The sequence below is a fragment of the Lithobates pipiens genome, unplaced genomic scaffold, assembly GCF_037356315.1.
Source record: "Lithobates pipiens isolate NorthernLeopardFrog02 unplaced genomic scaffold, aLitPip1_a1.2 Scaffold_23, whole genome shotgun sequence".
In the NCBI taxonomy this organism is placed as follows: domain Eukaryota; kingdom Metazoa; phylum Chordata; class Amphibia; order Anura; family Ranidae; genus Lithobates; species Lithobates pipiens.
The window spans coordinates 109,104,793-109,118,532 of NW_027507785.1; the positions used below are offsets into that span (position 1 = coordinate 109,104,793).

The following is a 13,740-nucleotide window of genomic DNA, read 5'->3' on the forward strand; positions in this document are numbered from 1 at the left end:
TGGAAGGCAGCATTTTTCTTTTAGACACATGACCCTTCTATGACACTGCAGTGAGAGGAGAACCTCTACTGCAACATCTTTTATTGGGCAGCTTGGACCAATGCTTTACCATTGGTCCAAGGCTCCAAGCTGTCCATTGAGCTCAGTGCCTCTAACAAGAAGTGAGAGACACTGTGAGCTCATCCTCTCAGTCTGCTGCAAACAGCATGTGCCAGCTTGTATTTAAACTGGCCACGCTGTATGTATCTTTTGACAGGCTGCGCAAGGAGTCCTGTATCTCCGGAAACCATGGTGCCAGGAGCCCGAAATTTCAACATGCGGTGGGGTAGAACTTTGGCTACCAACCACTCTGTGACCCTAGGGCATAAAGCTATGACCCTCAAAGTTCAATCGTTTTTTTTTTAATTTTCATTGCAGATGAGGATCTGCCTCTCCTGCCTCCCCTGACACAGGGTGTCAATGGCAGAACACCATGGAGGAACCCACTTCTCTCCAAAAAATATATATATTGCTGCGAACCTAAAGTTTGTCAGAACACCTTGGGAAAATACTGGGAAAATATTGTTTGAACTGATGAAATAAATACTAAGCACAAAAATGGCACAGCTTATCAAACAGCATTCCAATAGTGAAGCATGGTGGAGAGAACATGATGATTTGGTCTTGCTTCACTGCTTCAGGGCCTAAATCACTTAGCATCATTGAGGGGAAAATTAATTACCAAATTTACCAAAATATCCTACAAGATAATGTCAGGGTGGCTGTCCGCCAGGTGAAGCCCAACAGAAGTTGGGCGATGAAGACAATAATGAAGACAATGACCTTGAGTATCAAAGTAAATCCACTACAGGCTGGCTTCAGAAAAAGAAAATGCGCTTTTTTGAAGTGCCCCTGTCAGAGCCCAGACCTTAACTCCTATATAGATACTGTGGAATGACCGATAGGTGTTCACAGCAGACATCCTACAAATGTGTCTAAGCTGAAGCAGTTTTGTTAAATGCAATGGTCAAAAATTCCTCCTGAATGTTGTGCAGATCTGATCCAGAGCTACCAAAAGTACTTGCTTGAAGTCATTGCTGCCAAGGGAGGATACATATTAGGTTCAACCACCTATTAACTCTACGGGTTCACTTACTTTTCCCACAGCACTGAGAATGTTTATGGGGTGTATTCAATACAGACACAAAAAATTAGAACTGTTATTGTTTGTCTATTGTTGTGACTAGAGGATTCACATTTTACGGAAAATTACTACAGAAAAGCAGTATTCAAAGACAAAATACACACATAAGGACGTCTTTAGATCTGAGGGGAAGTTCTGAAATGAGGGGAAGCTCTGCTGATTTCTATCATCCAATCATGTACAAGCAAAAATGCTGTTTTTTTATTTTCCTTGCATGTGATTGAGTATTTTTTGCAAAATGAAGCTTTACCTTAATTACGAAGCTCTGGGGCAAGTGCACTTGCAGCGCCCAGTATATTTGCCTTAGGTAAATCAACCCCCATATTTTATATACACTTATTCCTGTGTCACCTGTCTGCTCACAAATCTTGACTCCCTGACCAAAAGGCAAACTGAAGAGAAGCTACAAGACACTTCAAATCTAAAGCAGATAATAGGGTTTTCAACTACCTGGCTATGCAGTGTGCCAGGGGTGTGTGAATCATAAGACTGAATAGAATTACAAATCCTTTGGCGGGTAACATATTTATACATACAGTTTATGTGTTTCAGCTGTGCATTTCTACTTAAAACACAGCAAGCAGAAGCTAATTAGTGAGTTCTGGAGGTTGAATTGATCTAAAGTTGTCCAGCCACCTACAAATTCCCCACCCAACCTCCCTGTTTCTTATTATTACAGCTTTATTGGCCAGTTTATTTTGCCAGGGGTCTATTTAAATAGTCCCTTCTTGATGCCTTCCCTAGCGATGCCTATCCAGAATTTCAGAGTTAGAACAGGTATGGTCTTTTGCTTGGTATTCTCAGTTTATCTGTGACTGACAGGCTTTAACTGTTGCGAAATATGGCTTTCTGTTACATTAGCTGAAAACATGCTTTGTTTATTCAAATCAACTCTGACCTTGCCCTTTCCAATTCAAAGTAGTGTGGTGGCATTATTTGAGTAGAGTTTTCATTGTGGTAGCTTTGTTAAGTTATCTGCAGTCATGTATTTTCTTAAACTTTTAGATTTTTATAACTACGTAAATAAAAAATAAATCCCTGTAGTGGAGCCATCATCCTGTATTTAAGTGGCACTATAAAGAGTGACTAACAGGCTAAAATAATATTCAGAGTGCTCCATTATAGCTGAATGGCTGTGTGTAATACCAAATATCACCTGTAGATGTCACTGCAGGCAAAAATCTTACCTTCTCTGTAACTGGAATTACATTTGTAACAAATACATAATAATACATACAATATAAAAAAAAAAAAAATTACTAAAAAATGTAAAGGCTAAGGATGCCTTTGACAAAAATAACAATAATAAATTAATAAATGCACATATTTTTGCAAGTAAAAAATAATGTGAATTTGTTACTTTGCTTCTACAGGACCTTCCAATGTATTGCACCTGCAGTCCGCAGATTGTGGATGCAATGTTAGGCTCCTGCACACACTCTCTAAAGCTGTCAAACTGAAACCCTGCACCGAGGTACGGGCAGAAGACTTGCAGTCTATTGAAGCTACAAACCTATAGCTGAATGGCTGTATGTAATACCAAGTATCACCTGTAGATGTCACTGCAGGCAAAAATCTGAGAGCAGGTGTGGAGTTTGAAGAACCCTCGCCCGCTGTACAGTTATATGTACAGCGTAAATACAGGCATTACATGTAGCATGTTTAAAAAGGGAACTTAGCCCTTAAAAGAGAAAGATTTTATAATACATTGGGTAAAAAAAACTAAAAAAAGTTGATTTTGAGTACCCACCTAAATGCTTCAATGAGTCGCTCTACTTTCTGGGCCTCTCCTTGAACCCTGATATGAGCCTGGAACTTCCTGAGAGCTTCATCTAATTCCATTGCAGAGAAATCCATTTCATCAACCACGCAGCTGGAAAACACAATTACATTTGCTTCAATATCTCCATTGGGAAAAGGAGCACTATTAGCAAATGAGGTACTTGTAACAAGTAAGTTAAAACATGATAAGTATGTAATTTGTTATAATTAATTGGTAGTAAACAGTAATTCTGAAAAAGAAATATTATGCAAATTCCTCAGCATCCTGAATAAATGACAAATGGACTGCAGAGGCCTCTGAACAATTCAAACTTTTGCAAACCTATATAGAAGCCTAGTTGCCACTAGATTCTTTTGTTTTTTTATTCTGGATAGTGTCAAGAAGAGTAAAAAATTCTCTTACATGTTTATTTTGCTTATAACCCTATTGGAAAGATTTTTCCACAAAATACCAATCCAAGGAATGCGAGAGTTGGGGAGCCGTCCCTGTTAGGAGAACACAGTGGTTACTGCTAGCAGCTATAGCTGCTGGCAATAATCACATACTTAAAATCCGACATACTGGTTGCCATAGATGGATTGAATCCTGGCAAGTCCCACTGAACCTGCCGAGATTTATCTATGGCCGGCTTAAGGATTCCTCTGTCTACCAAAAATGTGATGTGGTTTTGTTTCCGCCTTTGTCCCCATAATGCCATCATTTTCTTATCAGACAGGGACATAAAACTGATAAATGCTGATAAAGGCTTGAAACCTTTGATGGCGAACCTGATGGCAAGAATTTTTTTTTTTTGCCTATGCATACATGCACTATATTGTCAAAAGTATTGTGAAACCTGCCTTTACACGCACATGAAATTTAATGGCATCCCAGTCTTAGTCCGTAGGGTTCAATATTGGGTTGGCCCACCCTTTGCAGCCATAAAAGCCTCAACTCTTCTGGGAAGCCTCAACCTTATAGAACACCTTTGGGATGAATTAGAGCAAGGACTGCAAGCCAGGCCTTCTCATCCACATCAGTGCCTGACCTCACAAATGCTCTTCTGGAAGAATGGTCAAACATTCCCATAGACACACTCCTAAACCTTGTGGAGAGCCTTCCCAGAAGAGTTGAAGCTGTTATAGCTGAAAAGGGTGGGCCAATTCAATATTGAACCCTATGGCCCAAGACTGGGATGCCATTAAAGTTGATGTGTGTGTAAAGGCAGGCGTCCCAATACTTTTAACACTATAGTGTAGATATGCACACTTATAAAAACTAAGCAAGTGCCCTTTGCACCAGCCATACATGGAGGCAATGAAGCCTGTTCCTGGTACCCCCATTCCCCAGCCAAAGATGTTAGCTGCTGGCATTCCATATTATAAAACAGTTTCTTGCCCAAATAAAAATCCCAACTATAAAATGTTTAAAAAAAATTACACTGAAATCAAGTTTTTGTACTGTACTGTACTTACACCACTGAAACAAACTTCCAAACTGTAAGCACCAAAACCTGGACATACATAACAATTAACACAATTAACACAGGCTTATCTTGGAGGCATGCAACTATATTAAAAAAATACTTTCCTCTTTTTAAAACAAAACCATCTGAATATCATGGGAGATTAACTCCTACATGCTGGAGACACTAATTATTACCCAATTAGTCTCAGCAGAGGTTATCCATGCCTCATGCTTTCTAGCCTTTTAAAAGAGGTCAGAAGTCAAATGAAAGGTTTAGTGTAGAACAACACATTTAGTAGCTAAAGTGAACCTGTACCCCTATTATTCACTTTAAAAAAACTTCATTCAATTCTGTAGTTATAAGCATTGAAGTAGTAAATGCACATATATTCTTCAGGAGGGATTCAAGACAAAGGGCACATCTTCAAAGTAGTACACAATTAAAGCTGAATTTTAGGTATGGAGATCTTTGCATAGTTATACTGGTCCAGCTTGGCATGGCATGTGCCATACCTGACCAATCCCCATGAAAGCTGAAAATGCCTGCAGTAGACACCCCTGTTACAGTGTGCATCATTATATTCCGGGTCCCATGCCGAGCAGCTGCCCTGCTGCATAGTGAACACAGGAGGTTACTCACTCAGCACAGGTACCATTCAGAGAACACATGTAATTAAAAAAAAAAAAAAAAAGGTAGTTATATATTTTTTTCTATGTATACACAAATGTTTTACTTCCTACCCCTATTCTAAACTGAATGGGTTGCTTTACAAGGTAAGGGTTCACGTACGTACACTTGGTTTAGGTATAAATATTTTCGCATAGCTACATTGATCCAGCCTGTATGCATGTGCTATACATAGCCGATCCATGTGGAAGCTGGGAATCACTGTAGTAGGTACCGCTACTAAAGTGGTTACTAAAAAGTGCGCATGCGCGAGGCGCCGAGATCGGACATGTTCTGATCGGGCTCCGCTAGCCTTCGGCCCAAATAAAGGTACAAAGAGCGACGGGAGCCGATCGGGACAACACCGGACCAGCAGGCAGTGTACTGGGAGCGGAGGATGCCGCAGAGGGCGGCGGGGAGCAGATCACACCACAAACAGCACCTCCAGCAGTCTCGTAAGTCCCGCTCCTTACAGGCCTCACAGCGGGCCAAGATGGCGCCCGGGAGGGGAGACACGCAGCGCGGCAGCCCAAGTCCTCCTCAGCAACACACAGCCCCTCCAGACGAGCAGCAGCAGGGGGAAGAGGACACAGACCTTGGCGGTTTACTTGCCCAGCGAGCCCACTCCCCACTACAACCCACAGAGACTGGCGGTCACTCGCAGGAGTATAATTCCCCACAAGCTGCTCAGGGGATGGAGAGGGGGGTCATAGCAAGCAGAGGGGAACTGAATCAGCAGAAGCCATTACCTCGCTCTAGCATTGTCACCCAAGCTGAGGTTCATAGAGACCCCTTTTCATCCCAGTCTCAGGATGAGCTCTTCTCTCAACAAAGACAACTATCCCCTGGGTCGGGCTCCCCTGACTGTGTTATGTTTGCAGACTCTCCGGCCTCCTCCACAGACAGGCAGATGGCTGAGTTGGCTGAAGTGGCGTTGAGTCAAAATAGTAGCGGACTCGGCCAGCACCCCATCCCTGCGGCAACTTACTCAGGGGACGCGGTCCTCCTGGCTAGATTTTCTGCTCTACTACAACAAGAACTGTCCAAAGCATGTACTATAATCACCACGGGCATGAGGAATGACTTTCAAAATATAGGAGAGGTTGGACACCATTGAGTCAAAAATGGACGGTACTGTGAAAAGAGTGAACCAAAACTCTAGAATGATTACATCTCTCCAGGACCAACTAGATCAGGCAAACGCAAAGATAGAAGACCTGGAGAATAGGTCTCGCAGGTACAATTTCAGGGTACGCGGACTCCCGGAAACCGAGGTGAACTTGGAGGATTCCATACACGCTCTGATGAAGCAATTGTTACCAGACATCTCCCCCCATCAACTTGAATTGGATAGGGTTCACCGAGCCTTGATGACCCCAAGACCAGATGGACTACCGCGAGATGTGATAGTCAAGCCCCACTATTACCGGATCAAAGAGAAAATAATGATGGAGGCAAGACAGAGGGGTGACATATCTATAGCGGGGCACCCGATACAGATTTTTGCGGACCTAGCCCAGTCGACAATCCAAAAGAGGAGATCACTGAAACCGCTTCTGAATCATCTAATTGACCACCGCATTAAGTACCGATGGTCATTCCCATTCCGATTGACATTCGCTTACAAGAACAAAACCCACTACTTCTCCGATTTCCACTCCGGTGAGCTGTTACTCCAGAACCTGGGTCTGCTTCCCTTGGAGCCTGGGGCTCCCAACGCCTCCATGGAAGTGAGTCGACCGGTATCCCCCTTGTGGTCCCAACAGGGCAGATCCAGGGCCAGGAAGTCTCCGTCGGTTACTTGACTGGACTGAACTTGATATACCCCATACTCTACTTTAGTCCCAAGAGGGATTCCTTTTCGAGAAAGAACTTGGTCGGCTTTGAGGCCTTAGATGTCCGGACCCCCCTCTCCCTTTTTCCCCCTTTTTTTTTAATGTGGTTAATTTGCCCACTACTGTAGCCCATGGGGAGGGCTTGCCCATATGGGCTAGTTTTAGTTTATACCTATTAGAGGTTTTGCCATTTATTTTCTGCCTACTATTATTTCCAGATGCCGCCACCCTGGGGTTGTCCCGGTCGGACCCCTTCAATAATTAATGCAGATACAGGGCCGGAGGAGGGCGCACGCCACTTGTGGTGAACTTGTCTTTACGCTGTTGGTGGAGACAACTTCACAACAAACAAAGGGGACTTAGCGCCCCAGTAGGTGCACTGCTTGGCAGTGCACAGGTTACTTTCAGTTACAATTTTGATACCTTGTCGTCCTAGCGGCGACAATGAATATGCAGTTCTATTTTTGTTGTTATACCTTTAACTTACACTGTTCTTTTTCTTTTCTATCCTTTCATACCTCTCCTACTTTGGATGCGCTCCGGCTCCGGCTGGGAACCCGAACGAACACTTTCGACGGCAGTCGAGGGGAATTCTTCCAGCTGATGCACAGTGAGTACAACCTGCCAAACCACCATGACAAATAACTCACAACTGACCTACTCTGTGGTGACACATAATGTGCAGGGCTTGAATTCCCCAACCAAAAGAGCGAAGGCGTTTCATCAATATCATAAATTGGGGGTGGATATTTTACTGTTGCAGGAGACACACTTTTCACGGACCTCAACCCCCAGGTACTTGAATGCCAGATACTCCACAGTATATCTATCTAGCGGACCCGACAAGAAACGGGGAGTGGCCATATGTTTCGCAAAACGAGTCCCTTTCACCCCCACTAACGTGGTAAAGGATAGGGATGGTAGATATATCCTGGTGGTTGGGAAGATTGATGACAGTGCTGTCACCTTCCTCTCTTATTATGCCCCTAACGTGGGCCAACTTCCCTTTTTTCGCGAAATGTTGAGGACGGTAATGATCCATGTGGAGGGACATGTGGTGTTCGGAGGCGATAGTAATACCTCACTAGATCGGATCTTGGACAGATCTAATCTGGAGAAGCCCATCCTGAAACACGCCCCAAAACAAAGTTGCGAAATAGCACGCTTACTGCATAGCTATGACCTTATTGATCTATGGCGGAACGTCCACCCCTCCACTAGGGAATATACCTTTTACTCTTCAGTGCACAAAACTTACTCCCGTATCGACCACTTGTTTACTCTGTCCCCTCTATCACCGCAGGTATCGGGGTCTAAAATTATCCCAGTAGCATGGTCTGACCATTCTCTGGTTCAAGCAACTCTAACAGGTTTATGGGCCAAGCCACGTTCGTCGGCATGGAGATTAAACGAGTCCCTCTTGAATGATCCACTCCTTGTCGCTGACATAGAAAATACATTGTGTCAATACTTTCAAGACAACCCCTATTCAGACACCTCCCCTTCCATGGTGTGGGCGGCCCACAAGGCCACGATTCGGGGGACACTGATACAGTTATCTGCTAGAAGCAAAAGAGAACGGGATAAGGTGATACAGCAGCAGGAGAAGGAACAACTAGACTTGACCCGGGCACAAAAACAAAACCCACAAATCGACCTCAGGACTCAGATAGACGCGGCGCGATTGGCTCTGAATCTGAGCCTCACGACTAAAGCGGAAAAGTACGTCCGATGGAATAGGCATCGGTTTTACTCCCTCGGGGATAAACCTAACACTCTACTAGCCAGGAAACTTAATCCTAGACCTTTTAACCCAGCACCTCCTAAACTGAGATTACGGAATGGCCACACCTCCCAAAACCCGCAGCTCATAATAGAAGAATTTCATGCATTCTATTCTAAGCTGTACGAACCTCCCAAGGAATTTGAGGCACAGGAGGCGGGAACATTCTTGCGGGATTTGCAACTCCCCACATTGTCTAAAGATCACGCAGAGCTGATGGAGGCAGAGTTTACTGAGAGAGAAATTGCGGCGGCCATAAAATCCTTGAATCCGTCAAAATCTCCAGGCCCTGATGGCCTCTCGGGCCATTATTACAGCAAGTTTAGAGAGATTCTGACCCCTCATCTCTGCTCTTTTTACAATGACCTGCGAAGGGGATCCCCTCTACCTCCACACGAGAATCGAGCTTATATACATGTTATACCGAAACCGAACAAAGACCACGGTGACTGCACGAACTATCGCCCCATATCTTTGATTAATGTAGATCTCAAATTGCTGACAAAGATAATGGCCACACGACTGAATGGATTCTTGGCGGAATACATTCATCCAGACCAGTCGGGGTTTGTCCCCACTAGACAGGCCCCAGACCAGACTAGACGTATCATTGATATTATCTCCGCTTTGAACTCGGGTTGGGATGGGGGGGGACAGAGGGGCGCATTACTGGTCTCCCTCGACCTGCATAAAGCGTTCGATTCCTTGTCATGGGATTACTTATTCTTCATTTTGAGCAAATACGGTTTCGGGCCCAGCTTCTTGACTACACTTAAAATGATTTACGAAGCCCCTACGGCGACACTAGTAATTAAAGGCCATCACTCACCAAACATTCATATACACAGAGGGACCCGCCAGGGGTGTCCTCTGTCTCCCCTTTTATTTATCTTGGGCCTGGAGCCACTGGCTATCAAGATCCGTGAACATCCGGATATATTAGGAGTCATGAGTGGGGGTCGGGAACACAAATGCCCCCTGTTTGCGGATGATATATTATTGCTCCTCTCCTCTCCAGTTACTTCCCTGCCCAATCTCCATGTGGTATTACAACAGTTCACATCATTTACAGGTTTAAGGGTAAATCACTCTAAATCCCAAGCTCTTAACGTGTCCTTACAACCCCATATAGTCAGAGCAGTACGGAGTTCCTTCCCCTTTCAATGGCAAGACAAGTCCTTGCCCTATTTGGGTATTGTGCTGACCCCTACTCTGACCACGCTCTACAAACATAATTTCCCTCCACTGTTTAACAAAATAACTGCAGATCTTAAACGTTGGTCGAATAGCCCCCCGTCATGGTTTGGCAGGTTGTGCTCCGTTAAGATGACGGTTCTTCCAAAAGTGCTTTACCTATTCAGGACTCTCCCGATTTCTATTGATAGGCGGGAGCTCCTGAAATTTCAAGCAAAATTATTAGATTATGTATGGGGACATAGTAGACCTAGGGTGAACAGACAAACAATGTACACACCCAAAGCAAGGGGTGGCCTGGGCATGCCGGATCTGTTTAAATACCATCAGGCAGCATTGTTATCACAGTTAATTCGGTTCCATACACGCCAAGACAAACCACTCTGGATGCTGTTGGAATCCTCCCAATTCCCTAGAACAGAGATTAGCCATTTAATCTGGATGAAAGCAAGAGACAGGCCTAAGGTGATGTGCCCGACCCTGTCCTACTCTCTAAATTTGTGGGATAGACTGGCAACCACCCACGCCTTCAGATCTAGGCATGCCCCGTTAGCCCCTCTGCTTAATAATCCTCTGTTTGCCCCGGGTCTACGGCCTCAAGATTTTTTATGGTGGACTAATAAAGGTTTGCTGCGCATAGCTGACCTATGCGACCATAAAGGGGCCTTGTCGCGAGTATCATTACAAGATAGACATCAGCTCCCGAGGTCAGAATTCTATCGCTATACTCAGATAGCGCACTTTCTGGCAACATTAAGTCGCACTTCTGACCTCACTACGTGTACCCCAATGGAAATCGCCTGCAGGACATACGACAACCACAAGGGTCATATTTCCATGATATACAATATCTTATTCCCGACCTCTCAGAAGCTGCCTTATATGGAGAGATGGGAAAGAGATATGCAATGTACCTTGCGAATGGAAGAATGGTATAAGGTAGTACAAAGTGCATCTAGAGCCCTTATTAATACTTCTTTGATTGAAGCAAACTACAAAGTGTTACTGAGGTGGTATATGGTTCCAGCTCGAGTGGCTGCTTTTGCTCCGGGGGCATCCCCGCGGTGCTTTCGAGGTTGCAATGCGGATGGGACCATGTATCATATATGGTGGTCATGCCCTAAGGTGTGAAGGTTCTGGATACGCACGTACAATTTTATATACTCTTTGACCCGAGTGAACCTTCGGAAGTCGCCGCTGCACGCGCTGCTGGGGCGCCCCGTGGAGGGGGAATCGAAGCCAATGAGAACGCTTATAGCTTTCATATTTGTGGCGGCAAGGGTCTCTATAGCTAAATCGTGGAGGTCACCAGTAATACCCTTTTATTTACTTAAAACAAAACTGTCCTGGATTATGGTGAATGAACGTTTATCGGCAATACTAACTGATAGAATGGCTTGGTTCAATAGAGTGTGGGGTCCGTGGATTAGGGACCTGGTTACAGTCTAATGGGTCTACCTGGCCCGCCAGGGTCGGGGGCCCCCCCTGGAGCCGGAGTGCATCCCCTCTTCTATCTCTTCTATCCTTTTTTCTTCTCTTTCCTCTCTCTACTCTTTTTCACTCATCTCAGTCTATGATAGCGATCTCATTTGGTTTCTCCCTTCTCTACTGGGGGAGTTCTTTGTTTTTGGTCACATATGTGCCTTTGATTACTGTACGGTTATTAGGTTGTACTGATTATGGTACTGGAGCCGGAATTGAGGGCCGGATGGCGGGGTCCCAGTACTTGCCATGCCGCTCTCATATAGAGCAAGATAAACACTTGATTCCGGTATGTGTTGATCTAATTATTCTTTGAGCTACCTTTTAAGCCATGCATATGCGGACCTACCTTTTTTCTTACGGTTACTGTTATGCTATTTGAGTTGTATTATTATAAGCTTTCTGCCTCTCTGTGTCTTAATGATGTCAAATACTGAGATTGTAATTTCTAAGTGGAAAAACTTGAATAAAATATTGAAAGAAAGTGGTTACTAAAGTGATTACCACTTGCTTCAGGTCCTGTGCCGAGTAACTGTCCTGTTGATTCGTGAACACTGGAGGTCGCTTGCTTGGTACGGGCGCCATTCAGAGAACACTTTACAATTCCTCAATAAATGAAAAGTGTTCTTTAAATGGATGAGGTTAATATGATGTCATCACCCCGCCTCTCCATCTTGTCCAATCAGAGAATGTTTTGCTTGTATAAAATAGAACATAAAGCATACAAATGAGAGGTTTTCAATGCTTGCAAAATGGTTGAAAATAGAGGCCTCTTTCACATGGGACGGATCCGGGATGATCTGCCCCATGAACATCCGCTTGCTCAGCGGGGATCGCTCCGTCAATTCCCGCTGAGCAGGAAGATGACGGGTCTGTCTCAGCACACAGTGCAGGGATGGACCTATTAGAGCGCGGCTCTCCCCTATGGGAGATCGGATGACAACGGGCCGCAGAGTCTATCATCACCCAATCCGATCCGCAGAAGGATGGAAAAGTAGGTTTTTCCTCCGTCTCACTTTTTCGGATCGGAACGGGTCGGATGTCAGCGGACATGTCACCGCTGACATCCGACGCTCCATCCGAGGTCTATGGAGCATCCGTTCAGGTCCACCTAAAAAACTGACAGGCGGACCTGAATGGATCGTTCGTGTGAAAGAGGCCTAAAGAGCAATTCTGCCCACAAAGCCAATAGCACCTTTATACCAGTAAAAGTCTAATGGTCGGAACTCTTGCCTTACAGCTGCAGGGTTCAGGACTTAATTATCAACAGGATAATATCTGCATAGAATTTGTATTTTGTCTTTGAATTTGTTTTCTATGTGCTCAGGTTTCCTTTAACAACAATAATACCAGTAGGTTAATTGGCTCCAACCAGTGTGACTCCACAGTGTGTGTTATGACCTCGGTAGGGACATTTGATTGTATGCTACTCCAGGGGAGGGATGGACATGAATGTTTTTTGTAATGCACTGCACAGTGTGCTGTTGCTATACACAAACAGAGGGAAGAAAATGATACCAACGAGGATGGAGGAAATAGATTTTAAATGTAATATATCTTCTGAAGAGCTTTTTTTGTCACAACATGCCACCTTGTTTCAGGAACCTGACAAAGAGGCTATTAACATGTCTCACAAATTGGGAAAAATAGCAGGTATTCTGCGAAAAGATGTATGGTAGAATTATGGGGCACAGCGGGATGTAATGACGCAGTTGGGAAAGAGCTTAAAGAGGCATTGGATTATTGTCGATTACTTAAATAAGTTATGCTCCCAAATACAACAAGGTAATTAGCGTGTTCTGTGGTCATCCCAGAATGAACCTGCTGCAGGCTGACAATCCACTAAAAAATGATTTAACAGCACAAATTCCTATTAAATGATAGAACTCTGCAAATTAAATAAAATATAAGAAATCGAGTGAAGACAGGTCTAAGAGCTCTAGAACCAAGTACTGTAAGATTTCATATTATCTATGATGAAAAGGTTTTGTGCTAGCAGAATCCCTACTGCCTTCTCTGAGGAACTTCCGCGGCAATATCTTCCTTAGAAGATCTTCTGGCCCTCACTCCTCCAGACTTACCTGGATTGAATGAGATGCATGTGCTTTTTCTGGATTTTTTGGTTGTTATTCCGTCTCTATCATTTAAAATACACCTATGATTAAAAAAAACTATAGACCCTTCATTTCTTTCTAAGTGGGCAAACTTACAAAAATCTGCAGGGGATCAAATAATTATTTTCCCCACTGTAAAACATTGCAACCAAATGAAAAGCCTGCATTTAAATTTGAAAATCAAATGCTAAAAACAAACAATATTTTGAAGTATTTTCAAATAACATTTGTCAAGTCATCAAATGTATGTATG

The 13,740-nt window shown here is 44.0% G+C and overlaps 1 protein-coding gene across 15 annotated transcripts in view; it reads right to left on the bottom strand.

Moving 5' to 3' along the window:
* IQSEC1 (IQ motif and Sec7 domain ArfGEF 1) overlaps positions 1-13,740 on the bottom strand; it is a 1,458,014-nt gene that overhangs the window by 106,651 nt on the left and 1,337,623 nt on the right. For all 15 annotated transcript variants that reach the window (XM_077452165.1, XM_077452166.1, XM_077452169.1 and 12 more), the window contains one exon: positions 2,934-3,056. In XM_077452165.1, the coding sequence (XP_077308291.1) occupies positions 2,934-3,056 (123 nt within the window). The remainder of the gene's footprint in view (positions 1-2,933; positions 3,057-13,740) is intronic.